Here is a 22,865-nt window from a genome sequence, read left to right on the forward strand (position 1 = left end):
CTCTTTCTTATCTCAAGCTGAGTCCTCTCTTATCTCCAGATGAGTCATCTCTGATATTTCAAGATGAGTCCTCTGTCTTATCTCAAGCTGAATCTTCTCTTATCTCAAGCCAAGTCCTCTCTCTTATTTTAAGATGAGATCCCTCTTTCATCTCAAGATGAGTCCTCTTTCTTATCTCAAGCTGAGTCATCTCTCTTATCTCAAGGTGAGTTCTCTCTCTCATCTCAAGGTGAGTCTTCTCTCTTATCTCAAGGTGAGTCCTCTCTCTTATCTCAAGCTCAGTCTTCTCTCTTATCTCAAGAGGAGTCATCTCTCTTATCTCAAGAGGAATCCTCTCTTATCTCAAGGTGAGTCGTCTCTCTTATCTCAAGACGAATCCTCTCTTATCTCAAATTGAGTTCTCTCTCTTATCTCAAGCTCAATCCTCTCTCTTATCTCCAGATGAGTCATCTCTCCTATCTCAAGCTCAGTCCTCTCTTATCCAAAGATGAGATCTCTCTTATCCCAAAGTGAATCCTCGCTTATCTCAAGATGAGTCCTCTCTCTTATCTCAAGATGAGTCCTCTCGGATATTTCAAGATGAGTCCTCTGTCTTATCTCAAGCTGAGTCCTCTCTTTTATCTCAAGCTGAGTCCTCTCTCTTATCTCAAGGTGAGTCCTTTTTTATCCCAAGATGAGATCTCTCTCTTATCTCAAAGTGAATCCTCGCTTATCTCAAGATTTGTCCTCTCTCGTATCTCAAGATGAGTCCTTTCTTATCTCAAGCTCAGCTCTCTCTCATCTCAAGATGAGTCCTCTCTCTTATTTCAAGATGAGTCCTCTTTCTTATCTCAAGATGAGTCCTCTTTCTTATCTCAAGATGAGTCCGCTTTCTTATCTCAAGATGAGTCCGCTTTCTTATCTCAAGATGAGTTCTCTCTCTCATCCCAAGGTGAGTCCTCTCTATTATCTCAAGCTAAATCCTCTCTCTTATCTCAAGATGAGTCCTCTCTCTTATCTCAAGCTCAGCTCTCTCTCATCTCAAGCTGAGTCCGCTTTCTTATCTCAAGCTGAGTCCGCTTTCTTATCTCAAGATAAGTCCTCTGTCTTATCTCAAGATAAGTCCTTTGTCTTATCTCAAGATGAGTCCTCTGTCTTATCTCAAGATGAGTCCTCTCTCTTATCTCAAGATGAGTCCTCTCGGTTATTTCAAGATGAGTTCTCTCGGATATTTCAAGATGAGTCCTCTGTCTTATCTCAAGCTGAATCTTCTCTCTTATCTAAAGCTGAGTCCTCTCTCTTATCTCAAGCTGAGTCCTCTCTCTTATCTCCAGATGAGTCATCTCTCCTATCTCAAGGTGAGTCCTCTCTTATCCCAAGATGAGATCTCTCTCTTATCTCAAAGTGAATCCTCGCTTATCTCAAGATGAGTCCTCTCTCTCATCTCAAGATGAGTCCTTTCTTATCTCAAGCTCAGCTCTCTCTCATCTCAAGATGAGTCCTCTCTCTTATTTCAAGATGAGTCCTCTTTCTTATCTCAAGATGAGTCCTTTTCTTATCTCAAGATGAGTCCGCTTTCTTATCTCAAGATGAGTCCGCTTTCTTATCTCAAGGTGAGTTCTGTCTCTCATCCCAAGGTGAGTCCTCTCTATTATCTCAAGCTAAATCCTCTCTCTTATCTCAAGATGAGTCCTCTCTCTTATCTCAAGCTCGGCTCTCTCTCATCTCAAGCTGAGTCTGCTTTCTTATCTCAAGCTGAGTCCGCTTTCTTATCTCAAGATAAGTCCTCTGTCTTATCTCAAGATAAGTCCTCTGTCTTATCTCAAGATGAGTCCTCTGTCTTATCTCTAGATGAGTCATCTCTCTTATCTCTAGACGAGTCATCTCTCTTATCTCAAGCTCAGTCCTCTCTAATCCCAAGATGAGATCTCTCTTATCTCAAGATGAGTCCTCTCGGATATTTCAAGAAGAGTCCTCTGTCTTATCTCAAGCTGAGTCCTCTCTCTTATCTCCAGATGAGTCATCTCTCTTATCTCTAGATGAGTCATCTCTCTTATCTCAAGCTCAGTCCTCTCTAATCCCAAGATGAGATCTCTCTTATCTCAAGATGAGTCCTCTCGGATATTTCAAGAAGAGTCCTCTGTCTTATCTCAAGCTGAGTCCTCTCTCTTATCTCCAGATGAGTCATCTCTCCTATCTCAAAGTGAATCCTCGCTTATCTCAAGATGAGTCCTCCCTCTCATCTCAAAATGAGTCCTTTCTCTTATCTCAAGATTTGTCCTCTCTCGTATCTCAAGATGAGTCCTTTCTTATCTCAAGCTCAGCTCTCTCTCATCTCAAGATGAGTCCTCTCTCGTATCTCAAGATGAGTCCTTTCTTATCTCAAGCTCAGCTCTCTCTCATCTCAAGATGAGTCCTCTCTCTTATCTCAAGATGAGTCCTCTTTCTTATCTCAAGATGAGTCCTATTCTTATCTCAAGACGAATCCTCTCTTATCTCAAATTGAGTTCTCTCTATTATCTCAAGCCAAATCCTCTCTCTTATCTCAAGATGAGTCCTCTCTCTTATCTCAAGCTCGGCTCTCTCTCATCTCGAGATGAGTCCTCTCTCTGATCTCGAGATGAGTCCTCTCTCTTATCTCAAGCTGAGTCCTCTTTCTTATCTCAAGATGAGTTTGCTTTCTTATCTCAAGATGAGTCCTCTGTCTTATCTCAAGATGAGTTTGCTTTCTTATCTCAAGATGAGTCCTCTTTCTTATCTCAAGATGAGTTTGCTTTCTTATCTCAAGATGAGTCCTCTGTCTTATCTCAAGATGAGTCCTCTGTCTTATCTCAAGGTACCTTCCTCCTGGCTGGTTCTGCTCTGCTCCAGCTGCTCCGACAGAACCTGGTTCTCCTTCAGAACCAGAGAAGCCTGGTGCTGCAGAGCAACCCTGAGGACACACACTGTGTTAGAACACACACACACACACACACACACACACACACACACACACACACACACACACACACACACACACACACACACACACACACACACACACACACACACACACACACACACACACACACACACACACACCACTCGCTCCTGCTAACTCCTGGCCTCCTCTCCAGCTCCTGCTGCAACCTCTGGTTCTCCTCCATCACCTCCTCCTTGCGACGCCGCAGCTGCTGCACCTCCTCCTGCAAGAGCAAGCTGTGTTAGAGCAGGGGTCCTCAATGTGGGGTTCCCAGAGGATGAAATCAGATCTAATCACTCAATCAATAAAGATCTGATCAGATTGGATCGAGAGACTGAATCTGATTAAATGTGATGACACACACACACCTGCACAGTGTGAACCTCAGAGTCCTTCTCCCTCATCCTGTCTTCATAGGCCAGCAGCAGAGGAGGTAAATACTGGGTGTCCGCCTGGAAGGAGAGGAGGAGAGGGAGAGAGAGAGAGGGAGAAGGGGAGATGGAGGAGAGGAAGAGTAGAGAAGTGAAGAGAAGTAGAAGATCGTACATGTGCAGTTACCAGGCGTGAACACAGGGGGCACTGTTAGCAAGGGGTAGGGGTGAATAGGATCAATATGCATCAAAATGTGTGGACAGACATATTTTCATTATTACTGTTACAACTCTACACTCTGATCAATAGTATGTTTTTCTGAGATATTGTACCATTTTAGAAAAGATCCTTTCTGGGTTCATCATGTTGAGCTCTGATTTTAATTGAAGGACAAATATTAATAGTTTATTGATTTGACTGATTTGATTTGACAAAATATTATATCCAGACATCTTCACAATTGACAATGTTTCAGAGTAAAACTATGAAGTTACAAAATTACATTATGTTGTTTAGCAGTTTGTAGGTTGATCAGGTTTAAACCTGATAAATTGTGTGTGTGTGTGTGTGTGTGTGTGTGTGTGTGTGTGTGCGTTCACACGGGCAGCCTGCACTCATTTATCTAGATCTCTCCATCCCTCAAATAGACTCATTGCTCAGATCACACACACACACACACACACACACACACACACACACACACACACACACCCCCCCCCCCCCTCTGTACTTGTCCTTTCATTGGAAGGACCACACCCTCAGGTCAGGAAAGCTCACCTGGAGTTGGAGCAGCGGTCTGGACCGGGCCTGGAAGTGGCTCAGCTCCACACTAAGCCGATGCACCGTGGACTTCAGGTTCTGGTTCTCATCCAGCAGCTCCTGTTGCTGTGGAAACAGCCGGTCACACTGGACCCCTGCATCGCAGCGGATTGAACCAATCAGAGTGAGTTCCAGAGAACAGGCCTCCAAACACAAACACCACGCCTGTCACCGCGTTAGAAGGCAACAAGTCCCCTCTGACTCTGAATGCCACGCCCTGCCTGCAGGGGCCGCTACACACAGTGAGATGCAGGGAATTCAACTCCAGCAGCATTTTGTTATCTTCTATGATGTCATTATATCACTTCTTTCATTGATTTACAACAAAATCATTATTATTTCAAAACATCACTCCTGCTTGGTAACCTGCGTCTGTTTAACAGCTGATAAGAGGATACACTCCCTCCCTCCCTCCTGCACTACTCCTCTCCACCTGTAGGGGGTGCCTTGCTGAGCTGCTGCTGCAGTTGCTGGATAGTCTCCTGGTTGCCAAGAAGCTGCAGCTCGTGTTGCGTACATTTCTCCTCCAGCAGGTGGCGCTCTGCAGCCAAAGCCTCCTTCTGCTCCGTCAGAGATTTTATCATCTGCTGCTGCAACTCCGCCAGCTCCCTGCTGGCCTCTGGAACAAAACACACAACACAGCAACCGCATTTATTTTATATGAAATTATACATATATATACACACACACACACACACACACACACACATATATATATATATATCTCTCTCTCTCTCTCTCTCTCTCTCTCTCTCTCTCTCTCTCTCTCTCTCTCTCTCTCTCTCTCTCTCTCTCTCTCTCTCTCTCTCTCTCTCTCTCTCTCTCTCTCTCTCTCTCTCTCTCTCTCTCTCTCTCTCTCTCTCTCTCTCTCTCTCTCTCTCTCTCTCTCTCTCTCAGGCGACAGTGGCACCGCCCCTTGCAGTCGCCTGCGCCGGCGCTCCGGTCAACTTTGCAACTTTCCGCCAAAAAAGCGTCAGCAGTTACCTCTTACGGCTGCGATGCACTCGTGGATATAAAAACTTCCCTAAAAGAACAACTTTGGGACTCACCGGGTGCGTTGCATTGACATTTCACTGCATATATGTATGAAAGTATGTATATGTATGAAAGTATGTCTATGTATGAAAGTATGTATATGTATGTGATGAATAAACCTCTTGAATCTTGACACACACACACACACACACACACACACACATATATATATATATATATATATATATTATTATTATATTTTTTTTTTAACTCGTCTTAGCTTGTCTTTATTGTCACACACACACACACACACACACACACACACACACACACACACACATATATATATATATATATATATATATTATTATTATATATTTTTTTTTAACTCGTCTTAGCTTGTCTTTATTGTCACACACACACACACACACACACACACACACACACACACACACGCACACACGCAGATGGAGGCCGTGAAATGTCTTTTCCGCATTTATCCCATCGAAGCTTGTCCTCCCTCCGGGGCGCAGGCCAGAGCGGTTTAATCTTTATATATACACACAGTATACACTACTCACAAAAAGTTAGGGATATTGGGCTTTCGGGTGAAATTTCAGGATGAACCTAAAATGCACTATAACCTTTACAGGTGAACTTAATTTGACGTTCTCTAAACTTTTGAATGAACATGTCCAACTGTTCAATGTTTCAGTACTTTTTGCACAACTTGCTGTTCTCTAACAAGGAGCTGAACAGCAAAATTTACAACAGGTGTTTGATCCATGAATCCACCAATACATTTCCTGTTTCAATTAGAATTGGTATTTAAACAGTCCTCTTCATCATGCTGTTCACATGTTGACATCATGAGACCAAGACGACACCTAACAACTGATCAACAGCACCTCGCCTTGCGAGGCTTCAAACAGGATGTTCTCAGAGGGAAGTGGCCACTGAGCTTAGAGTGTCACAGAGTGTCATCAGCAGGTTGCAACAGAGATACAGACTGGAAGAGTCACAGAAGGCATAGAAGTTGACGTCCTTTGGTCACACCCCACACTGATGAGCGCTTCATTGTGAACAGTCCCCTGCAGAACCACATGATGATGCCACTCAACTCCAGGCACATTTAAGGGAGGTGAGGGGCACCCAAGTGTCACGTCAGACCATTCGAAACCGTTTACATCAGCGTGGTCTGCATGCTAGACGACCTGCAGGGCTACCTGACCACACCACCAGGCACAGGCATCATCGTCTTGCACGGGCCAGGGAGCATTGACGCTGGACGAGGGACCAGGGGCCTCAGTGCTGTTCTCTGATGAAAGTCAATTGACGTTGAGCAGAAATGATGGAGACGTCAAGGAGAGCGCTACGCATCAGCCACTGTTGTCACCAGACGAGCCTTTGGTGGTGGTGGTGTTACAGTGTGGGCAGGTGTCTAGTCAATACAGAACTGCCCTACACTTTGTGAATGGTACAGTGACAAGCCCATACTACCTGAATGACATCATTCAGCCAGTCATTGTGCCCCTGCATGAACAACACAGGCCTCATTTCATCTTCATGGAGGACAATGCTCCAGCTCATGGAGGTGGCATCATTAGGAAACGGCTGCTGGAGACTGGGGCACCTCAAATGGAGTGGCCTGCACTTTCTCCAGACCTGAATCCCAGAGAAAACCTATGGGATGAGCTGAGTGGCCGTGTAGAGGCTCGTAACTCTGTACCCCAGAACCTCAATGACCTGAGGGCCGCCCTTCAAGAAGAGTGGGGGGCCAGGCCTCAGCAGACAATAAGTCGACTTGTGAACAGCATGAGACGTCCTTGTCAAGCTGTAATTGATCCTCAAGGGCACATGACAAGTTATTGAGACATTGACATTTGTTGTTGTAGTAAACCCACCACTGTTGTTGGCTTTTGTTTCAATAAATTGTTTGAGATGAGGAAATCACCATTGCATGCTTCTACTTAAATGCTCTACTTTCATGATATAATATCACTGTAGAATGAACTTTTTACATTTTCCATAAATTTCACCCGAAAGCCAAATATCCCAAACTTTTTGTGAGTAGTGTATATGCAAATATCAATTATACAAGAGAAAGAGTGACAAAGACAGAACGTAAAAATAAAACTGTACTATGTTAGTACAGTGGTATTACGTGACAGAGTGATGGAGAACGTGTCCCAATCACACACGGTGCTTGTTTTTTTACATAAGGAAACGGAGTAAAATCAAATAACCTACTTTGAAAATAAAAACACGCTGTTTTGGCACTGATCACGGGTGCCCCATCGCTGGCACCGTGGGCACCACTGGCACCATTAGAGAGGGAGCCATCGGACCACAGAACCACCATTATTTAAAATCTTAGAGTTATGTTTACAATGACATATTGAGGAGGACAACTCTATTCGGCCATACCCTGTTCATGTTGGCATTGAACAGCCGAATCCGATTGGACTGACCAAATTCTGAGTCGGGTACAGCCCGAGAAAAAATGTATAATAATAATAATGGGATACACACAAAAGAAACCGGGCGGCAGGCAAGGGCGGGGGCCTGGGCCTGCTGATCCTCGGCATTGTTGACTAGTTCTAGGGACGTGGAACGTCACCTCTCTGGCGGGGAAGGAGCCGGAGCTGATGCGGGAGGTGGAGCGGTAGCAACTAGATATAGTTGGGCTCACCTCTACGCACAGCACTGGCTCAGGGACCAAACTCCTGGAGAGCGGCTGGACTCTCTCCTTTTCCAGAGTTGCCCGTGGTGAGAGGCACCGGGCAGGTGTGGGGATACGCACAAGCCCCGGGCTGAGTACCGCTGTGTTGGAGTTCTCCTCAGTGAAAGAGAGGTTCGCCTCTATGCGACTACAAGTTGCTAAGGGGAAAGCTCTGACTGTTGTGTGTGCTTATGTACCGAACACCAGTTCAGAGTATTCGGTCGCTCCGCCTAGGGACTTTATAGTTCTACTGGGAGACTTCAACGCTCACGTGGGCAACGATGGAGAAGCCTGGAAGGCGATGATTGGGAGGAACGGCCTGCCTGATCTGAATCTGAGTGGTGCTTTGTTATTGGACTTCTGTGCTAGTCTTGGAGTGGCCATAACGCCATAACATCATGTTGGAGCATAGGGTGGCTCATAAGTGTACGTGGTACCAGACCACCTTAGGTCAAAGATCGATGATCGACTTTGTGGTTCTGTCATCAGATCTGCGGCCGTATGTCTTATGGACCTATGGACACTCGGGTGAAGAGAGGAGCAGAGCTGTCAACTGATCACCACCTAGTGGTGAGTTGGATCAGATGGCGGGGGAGGCTGCCAGACAGACCTGGTAAACCCAAATGTGTAGTGAGGGTGAACTGGGACCGCCTGGTGGATGCCCCTCTCTGCGAGGTCTTCAACTCCCACCTCCGGAAGAATTTTTTGTGCATCTCGGGGGAGGTTGGGGACATAGAATCCGAGTGGGTCATGTTCAAAACCTCCATTGCAGAGGCGGCTGCTAGGAGCTGTGGTTGAAAGGCAGTCGGTGCCTGTCGTGGCGGTAACCCAAGAACCTGTTGGTGGACACCAGCGGTGAAGGAAGCCGCCAAGCTGAAGAAGGAGGCCTTTCGGGCTTGGCTGGCCCAGGGGTCTCCCGAGGCAGCAGACAGGTACCGGCAGGCTAGAAGGGCTGCAGCTTCGGCGGTCACTGAAGCAAAAACCCGGGTGTGGGAGGAGTTTAGGTAGGCTATGGAGAAGGACTTTCAGTTGGTCTCAAGGAAGCTTTGGCAAACTGTTCGGCGACTCAGAAAGGGGAAGCAGGGCTTGGCCCAAGCTGTGTTCAGCCGGGGAGGAGAACTGCTGACCCTGACTGGGGATATTGTAGGGCGGTGAAAAGAGCACATTGAGGGACTCCTGAACCCGATCAATACGTCCTCAGGGGAAGAGGCAGAGTCTGAAGACTCAGGGGAAGTCTCGTCCATATGCCTGGCAGAGGTCATTGAGGCAGTCAAAAATCTCCTCGGTGGCAAGGCGCCGGGGGTGGACTAGATTTTCCCTGATGCTGAAGGCTCTGGACATTGTTGGGGTGTCTTGGCTCACACGCCTCTTCAGTGTTGCGTGGATTTCGGTTACAGTACCTGTGGAGTGGCAGACCAGGGTGGTGGTTCCAATTTTTAAAAAGGGGGACCGGAAGGTGTGCTCCAATTATAGGGCTATCACACTGCTCAGCCTCCCCGGGAAAGTTTACTCCAGGGTGCTGGAAAGGAGGCTCCGGCCGATTGTTGAACCTCCGATTCAGGAGGAGCAATGCGGATTCCATCCTGGACGTGGAACAGTGGACCTCTTGGAGCTCTTTACCCTTGCAGGGTTGCTGTGGGGGTTGTGGGAGTTTGCCCATCCAGTCTACATGTGTTTTGTGGATCTGGGGAAGGCTTTTGACCGTGTCTCTCAGGGGATCCTGTGGGTGGTACTGAGGGAGTATGGGGTACCGGGGCCGTTCGTACGTTGTGGTAAGAGCCATCCGGGCCTTGTACAACCAAAGTGAAAGCCGTGTTCGCATTCTCAGCACAAAGTCAAACACGTTCTCAGTGGGTGTTGGACTCCGCCAAGGTTGCCCCTTGTCCCCGATTCTGTTTGTGATATTCATGGCCAGGATCTAAGGGCGCAGCTGAGGTGAGGAGAGTGTCCGGTTTGGGAACCTCAGAATTGCATCCCTGCTTTTTGCAGATGATGTGGTTTTGGTGGCTTCATCAGGCCGTGACCTCCAGCACGCACTGGGGCGGTTTGCAGCCGAGTGTGAAGCGGTCAGGATGAGAGTCAGCACCTCCAAGTCTGAGGCCATGGTTCTCTGCCGGAAAACGGTGGATTACTCCCTCCGGGTCGGGAGCGGGTTGCTGCCCCAAGTGAGGGAGTTCAAGTATCTCGGGATCTTGTTCACGAATTAGAGGAAAATGGAACATGTGATGGACAGGCGGATCGGTGCGGCATCAGCAGTGATGGGGGCGTTGTACCGGACCGTTGTGGTAAAGAGGGAGCTGAGCCGGAAGGCAAAGCTCTCAATTTACCAGTCCATCTATGTCCCAACCCTCACCTATGGTCATGAGCTCTGGGTAGTGACCGAAAGAACGAGATTGCGAATACAAGCGGCCAAAATGAGTTTCCTCCGTAGGGTAGCTGGGCTCAGCCTTAGAGATAGGGTGAGGAGCTCGGACATCAGGAGGGAGCTCGGAGTAGAGCCGCTGCTCCTTCGCGTCGAAAAGAGCCAGTTGAGGTGGTTCGGGCATCTGATCAGGATGCCTCCTGGGCGCCTTCCCTTGGAGGTTTTCCAGGGACGTCCAACTGGTAGGAGACCACGGGGAAGACTCAGAATGCGCTGGAGGGATTATATATCCCAGCTGGTCTGGGAACGCCTCAGGGTCCCTCAGGAGGAACTGGAAAACGTTGCCAGGGAGAAGGGGGCCTGGAGCTCATGCTGCCACCGCGGTGGAAAATGGATGGATGGACAAAAGAAACGCCCGTGTGTTTAATGGATTGTCCCTCTCAGTGACGAGCAGAGCAACTGAAACCTTTCACCAGAAGTCGTTCAGTGATGATTACTAAGCAATGATTATTATGTTTATATATTTCATATCACCATGTGACTTTCACCAGCAAAACAAATAAATACAAAAGAAATTCTAATAATAAATAAATATTATAATTATAAATAAATAATGAATAAATAAATAATATAATTTGCCGGTGTTGACCGTAATGAGCTCAATATCTCGGTGACATCATGTAACTGCGGTATTGCGCCTATCGTCTGGTGAATACATACACAGTGCTATGAAAGACATTATCCATGGGATACATACAGTATATGAATATGGTTTCTCCCTCTCTCCAGACCCAGCAGACCAGTAGCTGAGAGAGAGGGAGAGCAAAATAGGGAGAGCGGGGGGTAGAAAGAGGGAGAGAGAGAGAGAGAGAGAGAGAAAGATGGACGGAACACAGAACAATACCTTGGGGGGGAAGGCTTCTGTTAGAATGAGACCCCTGAGTCACCTGGAGAGAGAGAGAGAGAGAGAGAGAGAGAGAGAGAGAGAGAGTACAAATTTATGTTTGTTTCTATGTTAATGATTTTCCATGTACATGTTTGTTTCTATTGTTATGTTTTTCCATGTACATGTTGTTTGGTTCTATGTTTATGTTTTTCTATGTAGATGTTGTTGTTTGTTTCTATTGTTGTGTTTTTCCATGTACATGGTGTTGTTTGTTTCTGTTTTTCTATGTTTAATTGTCTCACCCATGGTGATTCTCCTCTCTTGGAGTAGTGATCAGTTGTTTATAGACCCAAACATGGTAAATAGTTCTCCAAAGAGGGGGATTGTTGGTGCATCTCTATAATAAAAAGCTGTGCTCTGCTCGTCCCACAGGTCGTCCACAGGACAGAGTTATTGCAGCAGTTGTTGATGATTAAAGACAGAATAAAGAGTTTCATTGCAGGTTGAGAATTTCAACTCCACTTGCAGACTAACTCTGTCCTAGATGCAATGGAATAAATACTCTTGTGTTGTATGTGCAGCATGCTGATAGCACAGGGTAAAAAAAATATATATATAACAGGTTATTATATCAGGTTAAAGGAAGTGAAGTGTGAAAGTGAAGCAGCACGTTGACGGAGGACGGAAAAGCAGAGCAGGAGGAAGGAGAAGAGCTCACCTGGTGGGCCTCCTCCTCTTCACTGTCCCACACTGAGACACTGCCAGATACTGGAAAATATTCATTAATTTTAACTGAGAATTTTAACTCCCAATAAAGCAAATAATCAGAACAGCTTGTGTTGTTTCTTACGGTTCAGAGGATCTGGCTTCACGTTGTGTCCCGCCTCAGATCCAAATTCCTGTCAGAGACACAGAAAAACATCAGTGTTTTCCACAGGTCTGAAATATACATGTGGTAGTAGCCAGCCACAAAAATGACAGTTTTTCAAGTTACCGTGAACGCAGCACCACTCCCTGCTCTCTCGACCCGGCACAGACTCGGAGCGCTTTCCAATTCACCTGAATCAGAAAGTCGTGTCTACATCTTAACACCAGAGAAGGAGTTCACTAGTTTATCCGCGTTCTTAGTGATAGTGGCGCCGCCCCTAGCGGTCGCCTGCGCCGGCGCTCCGGTTACTTTCTCACTCTTTAGTATTTTTTTTCCTTTTTTATCACAATGTTCGCCAGAAAAACATCAACAATTAACTCATACGACCGCGATGCACTCATGGATATAAAAATTTCCCTAAACGAACAACTTTGGGACTTTTTATCCGTGGGAGCAGAGTGGCCGGCGGAAATCCTACGCGGGAACACTCGCAACAACAACTACAACAAAAATGGAGTCGCTGTTCCACGAGCCGGCCCACGGAGGAAGCACCGAGGTAAACGAGGCGGCATTCGGGTCAGAATGAGGACAGAACCTTACCGTCCACCTCTGCCAAGCATCCTTCTTGCTAACGTCCAGTCCCTGGAGAACAAGATGGATGAACTTCGAGCGAGGATTCAATTGCAGCGAGACACGAGGAACTGTTGCGTCCTCTGCCTGACGGAAACATGGCTGAACCCACTGGTGCCGGATGAAGCCATACGTCCAGCCGAGGCCTTCTCCGTGTTCCGCGGCGACAGAACGGGAGAGTCGGGGAAATCCAAAGGTGGAGGCGTCTGCCTAATGGTAAACAACCGCTGGTGTAACGCCAACAACACCAAATTCCTCTCCCACTCCTGCTCGCCGAACCTGGAACAGCTGACCATACTATGCCGTCCATTTTATCTCCCCAGGGAATTCAGCACGGTCATCATTACAGCCGTTTATATCCCACAGCAAGCGGACACCGACGCAGCTCTGTCGGTTCTGTACGATGTGTTGTGCGGATTTCAAAACAAACATCCCGACGCGGCTGTGGTGGTGACTGGGGACTTTAACAGGGCCAACCTTAAAAAAGTTCTGCCGAATTTCCACCAACACATCACGTGTGCCACCAGGGGAGACAGAACTCTGGACCATTGTTACACTCCTTACAAGAACGGATACAAGCCCGTGTCGCTCCCTGCTTTCGGGAAATCAGATCACGCCGCGATCTCGCTGCTTCCTGTTTACAGGCCTCTGATCGCGCGGGATCTGGTGATGACGAGGTAGTGAAGCGGTGGACGGACCAATCAGAGGCTGCGCTTCAGGACGCTCTGGCTGACGTAGACTGGGACATGTTCCAAGCAAGTTCAAGTGACGTCAGCGAGTTTACGGAGGCTGTAGTGAGTTTTGTGGCTACGCTCGCGGATGAAATCGTTCCCACGGTGAAAGTTCGGATATTTCCAAACCAGAAACCATGGGTTGATAAATCCATCCGCTGCGCTCTGAATGCGCGCACGGCCGCTTACGAAGACGGACTTGTATCTGGCAACATGGACAATTACAAAGCGGCGTCGTACAATCTGCGGAGGGCGGTGAGGGACGCCAAACGGACGTACAGAGACACCGTGGAGCTGCAGATGGAGCGGGGGGACACAAGACGCTTGTGGGAGGGGCTGCGAACAATAACAAACTACAAGAGCAGCTCCTCCCCAGCCACGAGTGTGGACGCCTCCCTGGCCAACCAACTGAACTCCTTTTATGCGCGGTTCGAGTCTGGCAGCAGCACCGCTAGCTCGCCGGCTAATTGGAGTTACACCGCTGGGGATGAGCGCGCACTCTCAGTGTCCGTGCACGAGGTCAGGAGGGCTTTGATGCGGGTGACAACCAGGAAAGCTTCAGGCCCAGATGGCATATCTGGGCGAGTACTGAAGACCTGTGCTAACCAGCTAGCTCCGGTGTTCACCACAATATTCAACATCTCCCTGGCTGAATCAGTGGTCCCGTCCTGCTTCAAGAGGTCCACCGTCGTTCCTGTCCCGAAGATCGCCTCTCCAACCTGCCTGAATGACTACCGTCCGGTGGCCCTCACCTCGGTGGTCATGAAGTGTTTCGAGATGCTGATTAAGGATTATATCGGCGCCTCCCTCCCCCGCACCTTGGACCCGTTGCAGTTCGCGTACCGGCAGAACAGATCCACGGATGACGCGGTCTCCCAGGTACTGCACACCTGCTCACGCACCTGGATGGCCAGAAGGGGGCCTATGTGAGAATGCTGTTCATTGATTATAGTTCAGCTTTCAACACCATAGTTCCCACCAGACTGGCTGTCAAGCTGATGGAGCTAGGATTGAATGGTCCGCTGTGCACCTGGATCCTGGACTTCCTCACAGGCCGCCCCCAGGTGGTCAAGGTGGGGAAGTACATGTCAAGCTCCCTCACTCTGAACACAGGATCCCCCCAGGGCTGCATCCTCAGCCCCCTACTGTACTCCCTGTACACACATGACTGTGTGGCCAGGTCCAGCTCCAACACCATCATCAAGTTTGCTGACGACACCGTGGTCGTGGGCCTGATCACCGACTGCGATGAGAAGGCCTACCGCGAGGAGGTGGCTGACCTGTCACTCTGGTGCCAGGACAACAGCCTCCACCTGAACGTCAGCAAAACCAAGGAGCTGATTGTGGACTTTAGGCGTGGATCACAATCGAGGACGCACGCGCCCTTGTGGATTAATGGGACTTCTGTCGATAGGGTGAGCAGCTTCAGATATCTGGGAGTCCACATCACAGAGGACTTAACATGGACTGTTCACACAGACACTCTGGTGAGAAAGGCGAGGCAGCGTCTCTACCACCTCAGGCAGCTGAGGAAATTCCGGGTCTCGGTGAGGATCCTCAAGTCCTTCTACTCTGGAGCAGTGGAGAGCATCCTGACAGGCAACATCACTGCCTGGTTTGGGAACTGTACTGCCCAGGACAGGCGGGCCCTGCAGAGGGTGGTGCGTTCAGCTGAACGTACCACTGGAACTACCCTCCCCCCCTTGCAGGAGTTATACACCAGGAGGTGTAGTAGCAGAGCCCGTAGGATCATGAAGGATCCTCATCACCCCAACAACGGACTGTTTCAGCTGCTGCGGTCAGGCAAGCGCCTCCGCAGTCACGCAGCGAGAACAGAGAGACTGAGACGGAGTTTCTTCCCTCAAGCCATCAGAACTGTCAATGCTGACCTCACCAGGGGTCCTAACTGAGCCATGCACTAGGCTCCACTACCTACTGTACTGTATGTAGCATACTGTACCGCATACTGTATCACTGTTCAGGGTTGTTCGTGATGCCGTATTGCTGCGGCGTACTGTTGTATACTGTGCTGTATTATCGCAAACACTACCTCACACTATTCACATTCACACGCCACTTTAATTCACATGCCACTTTAAATGCACATATCTGTATATACATGGGCATATTCCTTCTAGCTATTCCATTTTATTTCAATTTATTTTTATTGTATTTTATTCTATATATTTTTATCTTATTCTATAAGTATTCCACTTACTGTATTACGTTTTAGGAGTCAGTTATAATATTATTAGAAAGGAATTTAGAAAGGAATTTTCTACCTTTTATTTTATTTTATTTTTTATTTTTTTCCTAGGACATATTGTGTGCCATCACCGGGTGCGTTGCATTACATTTCACTGCATATATGTATGGAAGTATGTATATGTATGTGACAAATAAAAATCTTGAATCTCTTGAATCTCCAAAGTAAAGTATGTGTGGGAAAAACTGCACATTGTTTTCCGACTTTCCCATAAATCCAATTTTCTTGACAACATTTCAGCCAAGAGAGAGTGGAGGGAGAGAAGTCAAAGGTTTGTTTTCTGCCACCGCTCCAACAGTGTTGCACGCATCTACTCTATATATACTGTTATACATTATTTTTTATATATATACACACACACACACACACACACACACACACACACACACACACACACACACACACACACAGTGGGGCAAAAAAGTATTTAGTCAACCACCAATTGTGCAAGTTCTCCCACTTAAAAAGATGAGAGGCCTGTCATTTTCATCATAGGTTCACTTCGACTATGAGAGACAGAATGGGGGGAAAGAATCCAGGAAATCACATTGTAGGATTTTTAATGAATGAATTGGTAAATTCCTCTGTAAAATAAGTATTTGGTCACCTACAAACAAGAAAGATTTCTGGCTTTCACAGACCTGTAACTTTTTCTTTAAGAGGCTCCTCTGTCCTCCACTCGTTACCTGTATTAATGGCACCTGTTTGAACTGGTTATCAGTATAAAAGACACCTGTCCACAACCTCAAACAGTCACACTCCAAACTCCACTATGGCCAAGACCAAAGAGCTGTCAAAGGACACCAGAAACAAAATTGTAGACCTGCACCAGGCTGGGAAGACTGAATCTGCAAAAGGTAAGCAGCTTGTTGTGAAGAAATCAACTGTGGGAGCAATTATGAGAAAATGGAAGACATACAAGACCACTGATAATCTCCCTCGATCTGGGACGCAAGATCTCACCCCCTGGGGTCAAAATGATCACAAGAACGGTGAGCAAACATCCCAAAACCACACGGGGGAACCTAGTGAATGACCTGCAGAGAGCTGGGACCAAAGTAACAAAGGCTACCATCAGTAACACACTACGCCGCCAGGGACTCAAATCCTGCAGTGCCAGACGTGTCCCCCTGCTTAAGCCAGTACATGTCCAGGCCCGTCTGAAGTTTGCTAGAGAGCATTTGGATGATCCAGAAGAGGATTGGGAGAATGTCATGTGGTCAGATGAAACCAAAATAGAACTTTTTGGTAAAAACTCAACTTGTCGTGTTTGGAGGAGAAAGAAAGCTGAGTTGCATCCAAAGAACACCATACCTACTGTGAAGCATGGGGGTGGAAACATCATGCTTTGGGGCTGTTTTTCTGCAAAGGGACCAGGACGACTGATCCGTGTAAAGGAAACAATGAATGGGGCCATGTATCGTGAGATTTTGAGTGAAAACCTCCTTCCATCAGCAAGGGCATTGAAGATGAAAGATGGGTCTTTCAGCATGACAATGATCCCAAACACACGGCCCGGGCAACGAAGGAGTGGCTTGGTAAGAAGCATTTCAAGGTCCTGGAGTGGCCTAGCCAGTCTCCAGATCTCAACCCCATAGAAAATCTTTGGAGGGAGTTGAAAGTCCGTGTTGCCCAGCGACAGCCCTGAAACATCACTGCTCTAGAGGAGATCTGCATGGAGGAATGGGCCAAAATACCAGCAACAGTGTGTGAAAACCTTGTGAAGACTTACAGAAAACGTTTGACCTCTGTCATTGCAAACAAAGGGTATATAACAAAGTATTGAGATTAACTTTTGTTATTGACCAAATACTTATTTTCCACCATCATTTGCAAATCAATTCTTTAAAAATAAGACAATGTGATTTTCTGGATTTTCTTTTCTCATTTTGTCTCTCATAGTTGAGGTATACCTCAACCTTTTATTTTTAAGTGGGAGAACTTGCACAATTGGTGGCTGACTAAATACTTTTTTGCCCCACTGTGTGTGTGTATGTGTATATATATATATATATATATATATATATATATATATATATACACTGTTTAATCTAGCCACTGGGTCTTCACAAGCCAGTGCATCATTAGTGCTGGTCCCAAGCCCAGATGAATAGAGAGGGTTGTGTCAGGAAGGACATCCGGTGTAAAAACCATGCCAAATCAAACATGCGGGCAACAAATCTAATTTCCATACCGGATGGGTGGAGGCCCGGATTAACAACGATCACCACCGGTGCCGTTAGCCAACACGGTGCCAGCGGAAATTGTGCTACTGTCAGCCGAAGAAGAAGAAGAAGAGAGGGAAGGCGTGTCCGGAGACAGCAGGAGAGGAAGAAGGGAAGGAGAGTAGAGTTGAGAGTAGGAACTTTGAACGTTGGCACTATGAAGGGTAAAGAGAGAGAGCTGGCTGACATGATGGAACGAAGGAAGGTAGATGTACTATGTGTACAAGAGACCAGGTGGAAGGGGAGTAAGGCCAGGAGTATCACAGCCAGGTACAAACTGTTCTACCATGGAGTGGATGGCAGGAGAAACGGGGTAGGGATGGTCTTGAAGGAAGAATATGTCAAGAGTGTTTTGGAGGTGACAAGAGTGTCAGACAGAGTGATGAGCATAAAACTGGAAACCGATGGGGTTATAATGAATGTGGTCAGTGCATATGCTCTCCAAGTTGGGTGTGAGATGGAAGAGAAAGAAGAATTATTTAGTAAGTTGGATGTAGTGGTGGAGAGCGTCCCTAAGGGAGAGAGTGGTCGTTGGAGCAGATCCCAATGGGCATGTTGGCAATCAGAGACATAGGTGACGAGAAGGTGATGGGTAGGTATGGTGTCAAGGACACAACCCCCCCATTCACACCCTCCTCTCAGCCCCCCCGCTACAATATGTCCCTCATTACCATCCAGGTGAGGTACGAGCTCAGGAAGATGAAGGAGAGAAAGGCTGCAGGTCTGGACAGCATCAGTGTCAGGATCCTGAAGACACGTGCAGACCAGCTCTGTGGGATAGTGGAGCACACTTACCACAGCTGTGGAAGACCTCCTGCGTGGTGCTGGTGCAGAAAATCCCGCACCCCAAGGACATCAGCAGCTACAGGCTGGTGGCACTGACGTCTCATCTCATGAAGACCCTGGAGAGGCTGGTCCTTGTCCATATCCACCCCCTGGTGAGATCATCAATGGACCCACTCCAGTTTGCCTACCAACCTGGCATTGGGGCGGACGACGCCGTCATCTTCCTGCTACATCGAGCTCTCTCTCACGTGGAGAAGGATCAGCTTCTTCTCCGTATGGTTATGGATTACACAAAGCGGGTTGTGGAAGCTCTGAATCATATTTCGGACCATAATCTGACCAGTGCGACAGATCCAAGTCAGTGTAAGGAGCTAGTTCTGGACTACATTTTCCGCGATGAGAGTCAGTTCTCCGACAGCGACAATGATCGAAGCGCTAGTGAATCTGATATTACAAAAGACTTGGAGAACATTTCAAACAGCGGATTTCAACCATAATGTGAGGATGAAACTGAATATTTTCAAGAACCACTGGAGGAGACCAACCATACGCCCGCTGTTGTTACAACGGAAGAAGTTGATGACGTGATGAAGTCCGAGACTCATATTACTGATAGAATCTACATTTTGTTGTGTTGTCTGTACTTTTAAACTCCAAAATAATTCCACTTTTATAAAACGTGTATATTGTTACTGTTAAAAAAAAAGCTTTTTATTTGTGTGTTGTTGACGCTGTTTGTGATTGGCCCATTCAGCATTATGTTAATTAGCCATAAGGCTTTGTTTGTCGGTGGCACGGTGGCGCAGTGCATTGCACTGCTGCCTCACAGCAAGAAGGTCCTGGGTTTGATTCCCGCCTGGGGCGCTGTTGGCACCGTGCTCTGGTGGGTTATCTCCCAAATAGGAGCCTTTCTGTGTGGAGTTTGCATGTTCTCCCCGTGCTCACATGGGGTTTCCTCCACCTCACGTCAGTAAGGACCCCCCTCAAAAACATGCACCCATCATGGTGTGACCAGCGATGGACACTTATCACCTGGTCCCCGGGCGCGTCCACGTACGCTGCCCACTGCTCCTGGCTGTGCCCCCGGAGGAAGGACAAGCCAGGATGGTTCAATGCAGAGGATCCATTTCACCGGCACCATCAAAGCATGTGCATGTGTGTGTGTGCAAGCATGTGTTGTAGTGTAGTGTGGTGTGTTGTGTGATGAATAAAGACTGTTTCTTCTTTCTTCTCACAGCTGTTTTGGGGACACAAGGGGGAGCTGCACAGTATTAGTGTTATTAGTGGTGCTTTTAATGTCATGGCTGAGCCATGTTGCCAATGTTTCTCTTTGAGGGTTCCAGAGGCTCTGTGTCCAACTGAACTCAATATGCGAATTAGACCTGTTGCTATAGTAACACACAGGGGAAGGGCCAGGTGGGCTGAGCATGGCTGTATAATTATTATTATTGTGTTCTTTCTTTAAAAGCTTTAAAACATCTTATCCACTTGAGAGCGCCCTCGATGGGTCAGAGGAGCTTCATCAGAAACCAGAGAATGTTTTTATTGATGCCTTGCTCGTGGGCTCGGCCCCAGAACTCACCCCAGCTCTGAGGGGCGGGGCGTACGGTGACTCCCTCCGTCCTTCCAGCGGCTGCTGCTCTTCCTCGTCCTCCTCTTCGTCAGAGTGTCGGGCAGAGAGCGACCGGCGGCCCAGCTCTTCCGAAAACCGCCCTCTGAACAAGGCAGCAAACACAAAGCACCAGAGTCAAATCCCCTGCGGATTCAAACACAGACCTGACCAGAGTCTCCCACAATGCACCTAGTCCCCTGTACACAGACCATCGACTGGAACTACATGGAACTGTGTGTGTGTGTGTGTCTGTGTGTGCACCTGGTGCTGTCGTGCTGCAGCGTGGGCACAGACAGGGAGCGTTTGCTTTCAGAGAGACGGCGAGGACGGGTGGGGGGGAGGGCAAAGGTCCTCCCTGTCAGAGAGGAGGACAAGATGGCCGCCGCCAGCGCTGACCTGGAGGGTCAAAGGTCAACGAGCCAAAGATGCGATGCTATTGGTCGGTTCAGTTCAGCTTGTGTGTGTGTGTGTGTGTGTGTGTGTGTGTGTGTGTGTGTCTGTGTTTCTGTGTGCATGTATGTGCATGTATGTGTATGTGTGTGTGTGTGTGTATGTGTGTACCTTGGTTTCCCAGAAGGCTCAGGGCTCTGGGGTGGGGGGGTTCGAGGTACTGCAGCTTTGGGGGCGACGGACGCAGCAGGAAGTAAACCAGGAGAGATGTGCTTCTACACACACACACACACACACACACACACACACACACACACACACACACACACACACACACACACACACACACACACACACACACACACACACACACACACACACACACACACACACACACACACACCATAATCAGGTGAGGATATATAAATAAATGTTTGTTGTTGAAGTTTAATTCAAAAAATATTTTTAAGAAGAAAAATAATCTTTAATTGTCACACAGCACACCACACTACAACACACACACATGCACATGCTTTGGATGGTGCCAGTGAAATGGTTCCTCTGCGTTTAACCATCCTGGCTTGTCCTTCCTCCGGGGCCACAGCCAGGAGCAGTGGGCAGCATTCATGGACGCCCGGGGACCTGGTACCAAGTGTCCATCGCTGGTCAGACCATGATGGGTGCATGTTTTGGGTGGGGGTCCTTACTGACGTGAGGTGGAGGAAACCCCATGTGAGCACGGGGAGAACATGCAAACTCCACACAGAAAGGCTCCTGTTTGGGAAGTAACCTGCCTGGAGCACGGTGCCAACAGCGCCCCAGGCGGGAATCGAACCCAGGACCTTCTTGCTGTGAGGCAGCAGTGCAATGCACTGCGCGACCGTGCCACCGAGCCACGTATATATATAAATAATTATATATATATAAATATATAAATATTTGAAAAATTGCTGCAACTTTACTGAACAAAACATCCAAACAGTGTTCCAGTCAGGAAGGTTGAGTTGTGACTGTTTCAGTCAGGAAGGTTGAGTTGTGACTGTTCCAGTCAGGAAGGTTGAGTTGTGACTGTTTCTCAAAGTTCCTCATGTCTTTGTCACCTGTTCTCCCTCACCTACAGTGTGGAGAACAGGTATTTGATAAACTACTGATTTTGCAGGTTTTCCTACTTACACAGCAGGTAGAGTCTTTTTAACATACACTTCAACTGTGAGAGACTGAATCTAAAACAAAAATCCAGAAAATCACATTGTATGATTTTTAAGTAATTAATTTGCATTTTATCACATGAAATAAGTATTTTATCACCTACCAACCAGTAATAATTCCGGCTCTCACAGACCTGTTCGTTCTTCTTAATTCATTCTCCACTCCTTACCTGTATTAACTGTACCTCTTTGAACTTGTTACCTGTATAGAAGACACCTGTCCACACTCAATCAATCAGACTCCAACCTCTCCACAATGGGCAAGAACAGATATCTGTCTCAGGACATCAGGGACAAGATTGTAGAGCTGCACAAGGCTGTGAGGGGCTACAGGGCAGGATGCAAGCAGCTTGGTGAAAAGGCAACAACTGTTGGCGCAATTATTAGAAAATGGAAGAAGTTCAAGATGACAGTCAAACTCCCTCGGTCTTGGGCTCCGTGCAAGATCTCACCTCCTGGAGCCTCAATGATCATCAGAAAGGTGAGGGATCAGCCCAGAACTACACGGCAGGACCTGGACAATGACCTGAAGAGAGCTGGGACCACAGTATCAAAGAAAACCATAAGTAACACACTACGCCCTCATGGATTGAAACCCTGCAGCGCACGCAGGGTCCCTCCGCTCGAGCCAGCGCACGTCCAGGCCCGTCTGAAGTTTGCCAATGACCATCTGGATGATCCAGAGGAGGAACGGGAGAAGGTCATGTGGTCTGAGACCGAAATAGAGCTTTTTGGTTTAAACTCCACTGGCCATGTTTGGAGGAAGAAGATGATGAGTACAACCCCAAGAACACCATCCCAACCGTGAAGCACGGAGGTGGAAACATCATTCTTTGTGGATGCTTTTCTGCAAAGGGGACAGGACGACTGCACCGTATCGAGGGGAGGATGGATGGGGCCATGCGTCGAGATCTTGGCCGACAACCTCCTTCCCTCAATAAGAGCATTGAAGACGGGGCGTGGCCGGGTCTTCCAGCATGACCACGACCCGAAACACACAGCCAGGGCAACGAAGGAGTGGCTCCGTAAGGAGCATCTCAAGGTCCTGGAGTGTCCGAGCCAGTCTCCAGGA

At 47.7% G+C, this 22,865-nt stretch overlaps 1 protein-coding gene across 1 annotated transcript in view; it reads right to left on the bottom strand.

Annotated features, from left to right (window-relative positions):
• cep89 (centrosomal protein 89) overlaps positions 1–22,865 on the bottom strand; it is a gene marked incomplete at its 3' end in the record, with an annotated part of 45,184 nt that overhangs the window by 20,979 nt on the left and 1,340 nt on the right. Inside the window, exons 2-13 of the mRNA XM_079997932.1 lie at positions 20,757–20,860; positions 20,457–20,591; positions 20,166–20,298; positions 18,469–18,567; positions 11,928–11,976; positions 11,796–11,845; positions 9,450–9,561; positions 4,566–4,751; positions 4,091–4,227; positions 3,310–3,393; positions 3,061–3,164; positions 2,820–2,911 (exon numbers count right to left, since the gene is read on the bottom strand). Of these exons, the coding sequence (XP_079854058.1) occupies positions 2,820–2,911; positions 3,061–3,164; positions 3,310–3,393; positions 4,091–4,227; positions 4,566–4,751; positions 9,450–9,561; positions 11,796–11,845; positions 11,928–11,976; positions 18,469–18,567; positions 20,166–20,298; positions 20,457–20,591; positions 20,757–20,860 (1,285 nt within the window). The remainder of the gene's footprint in view (positions 1–2,819; positions 2,912–3,060; positions 3,165–3,309; positions 3,394–4,090; positions 4,228–4,565; positions 4,752–9,449; positions 9,562–11,795; positions 11,846–11,927; positions 11,977–18,468; positions 18,568–20,165; positions 20,299–20,456; positions 20,592–20,756; positions 20,861–22,865) is intronic.

This window comes from Zeus faber (genome assembly GCF_960531495.2).
Source record: "Zeus faber genome assembly, chromosome: 3".
In the NCBI taxonomy this organism is placed as follows: domain Eukaryota; kingdom Metazoa; phylum Chordata; class Actinopteri; order Zeiformes; family Zeidae; genus Zeus; species Zeus faber.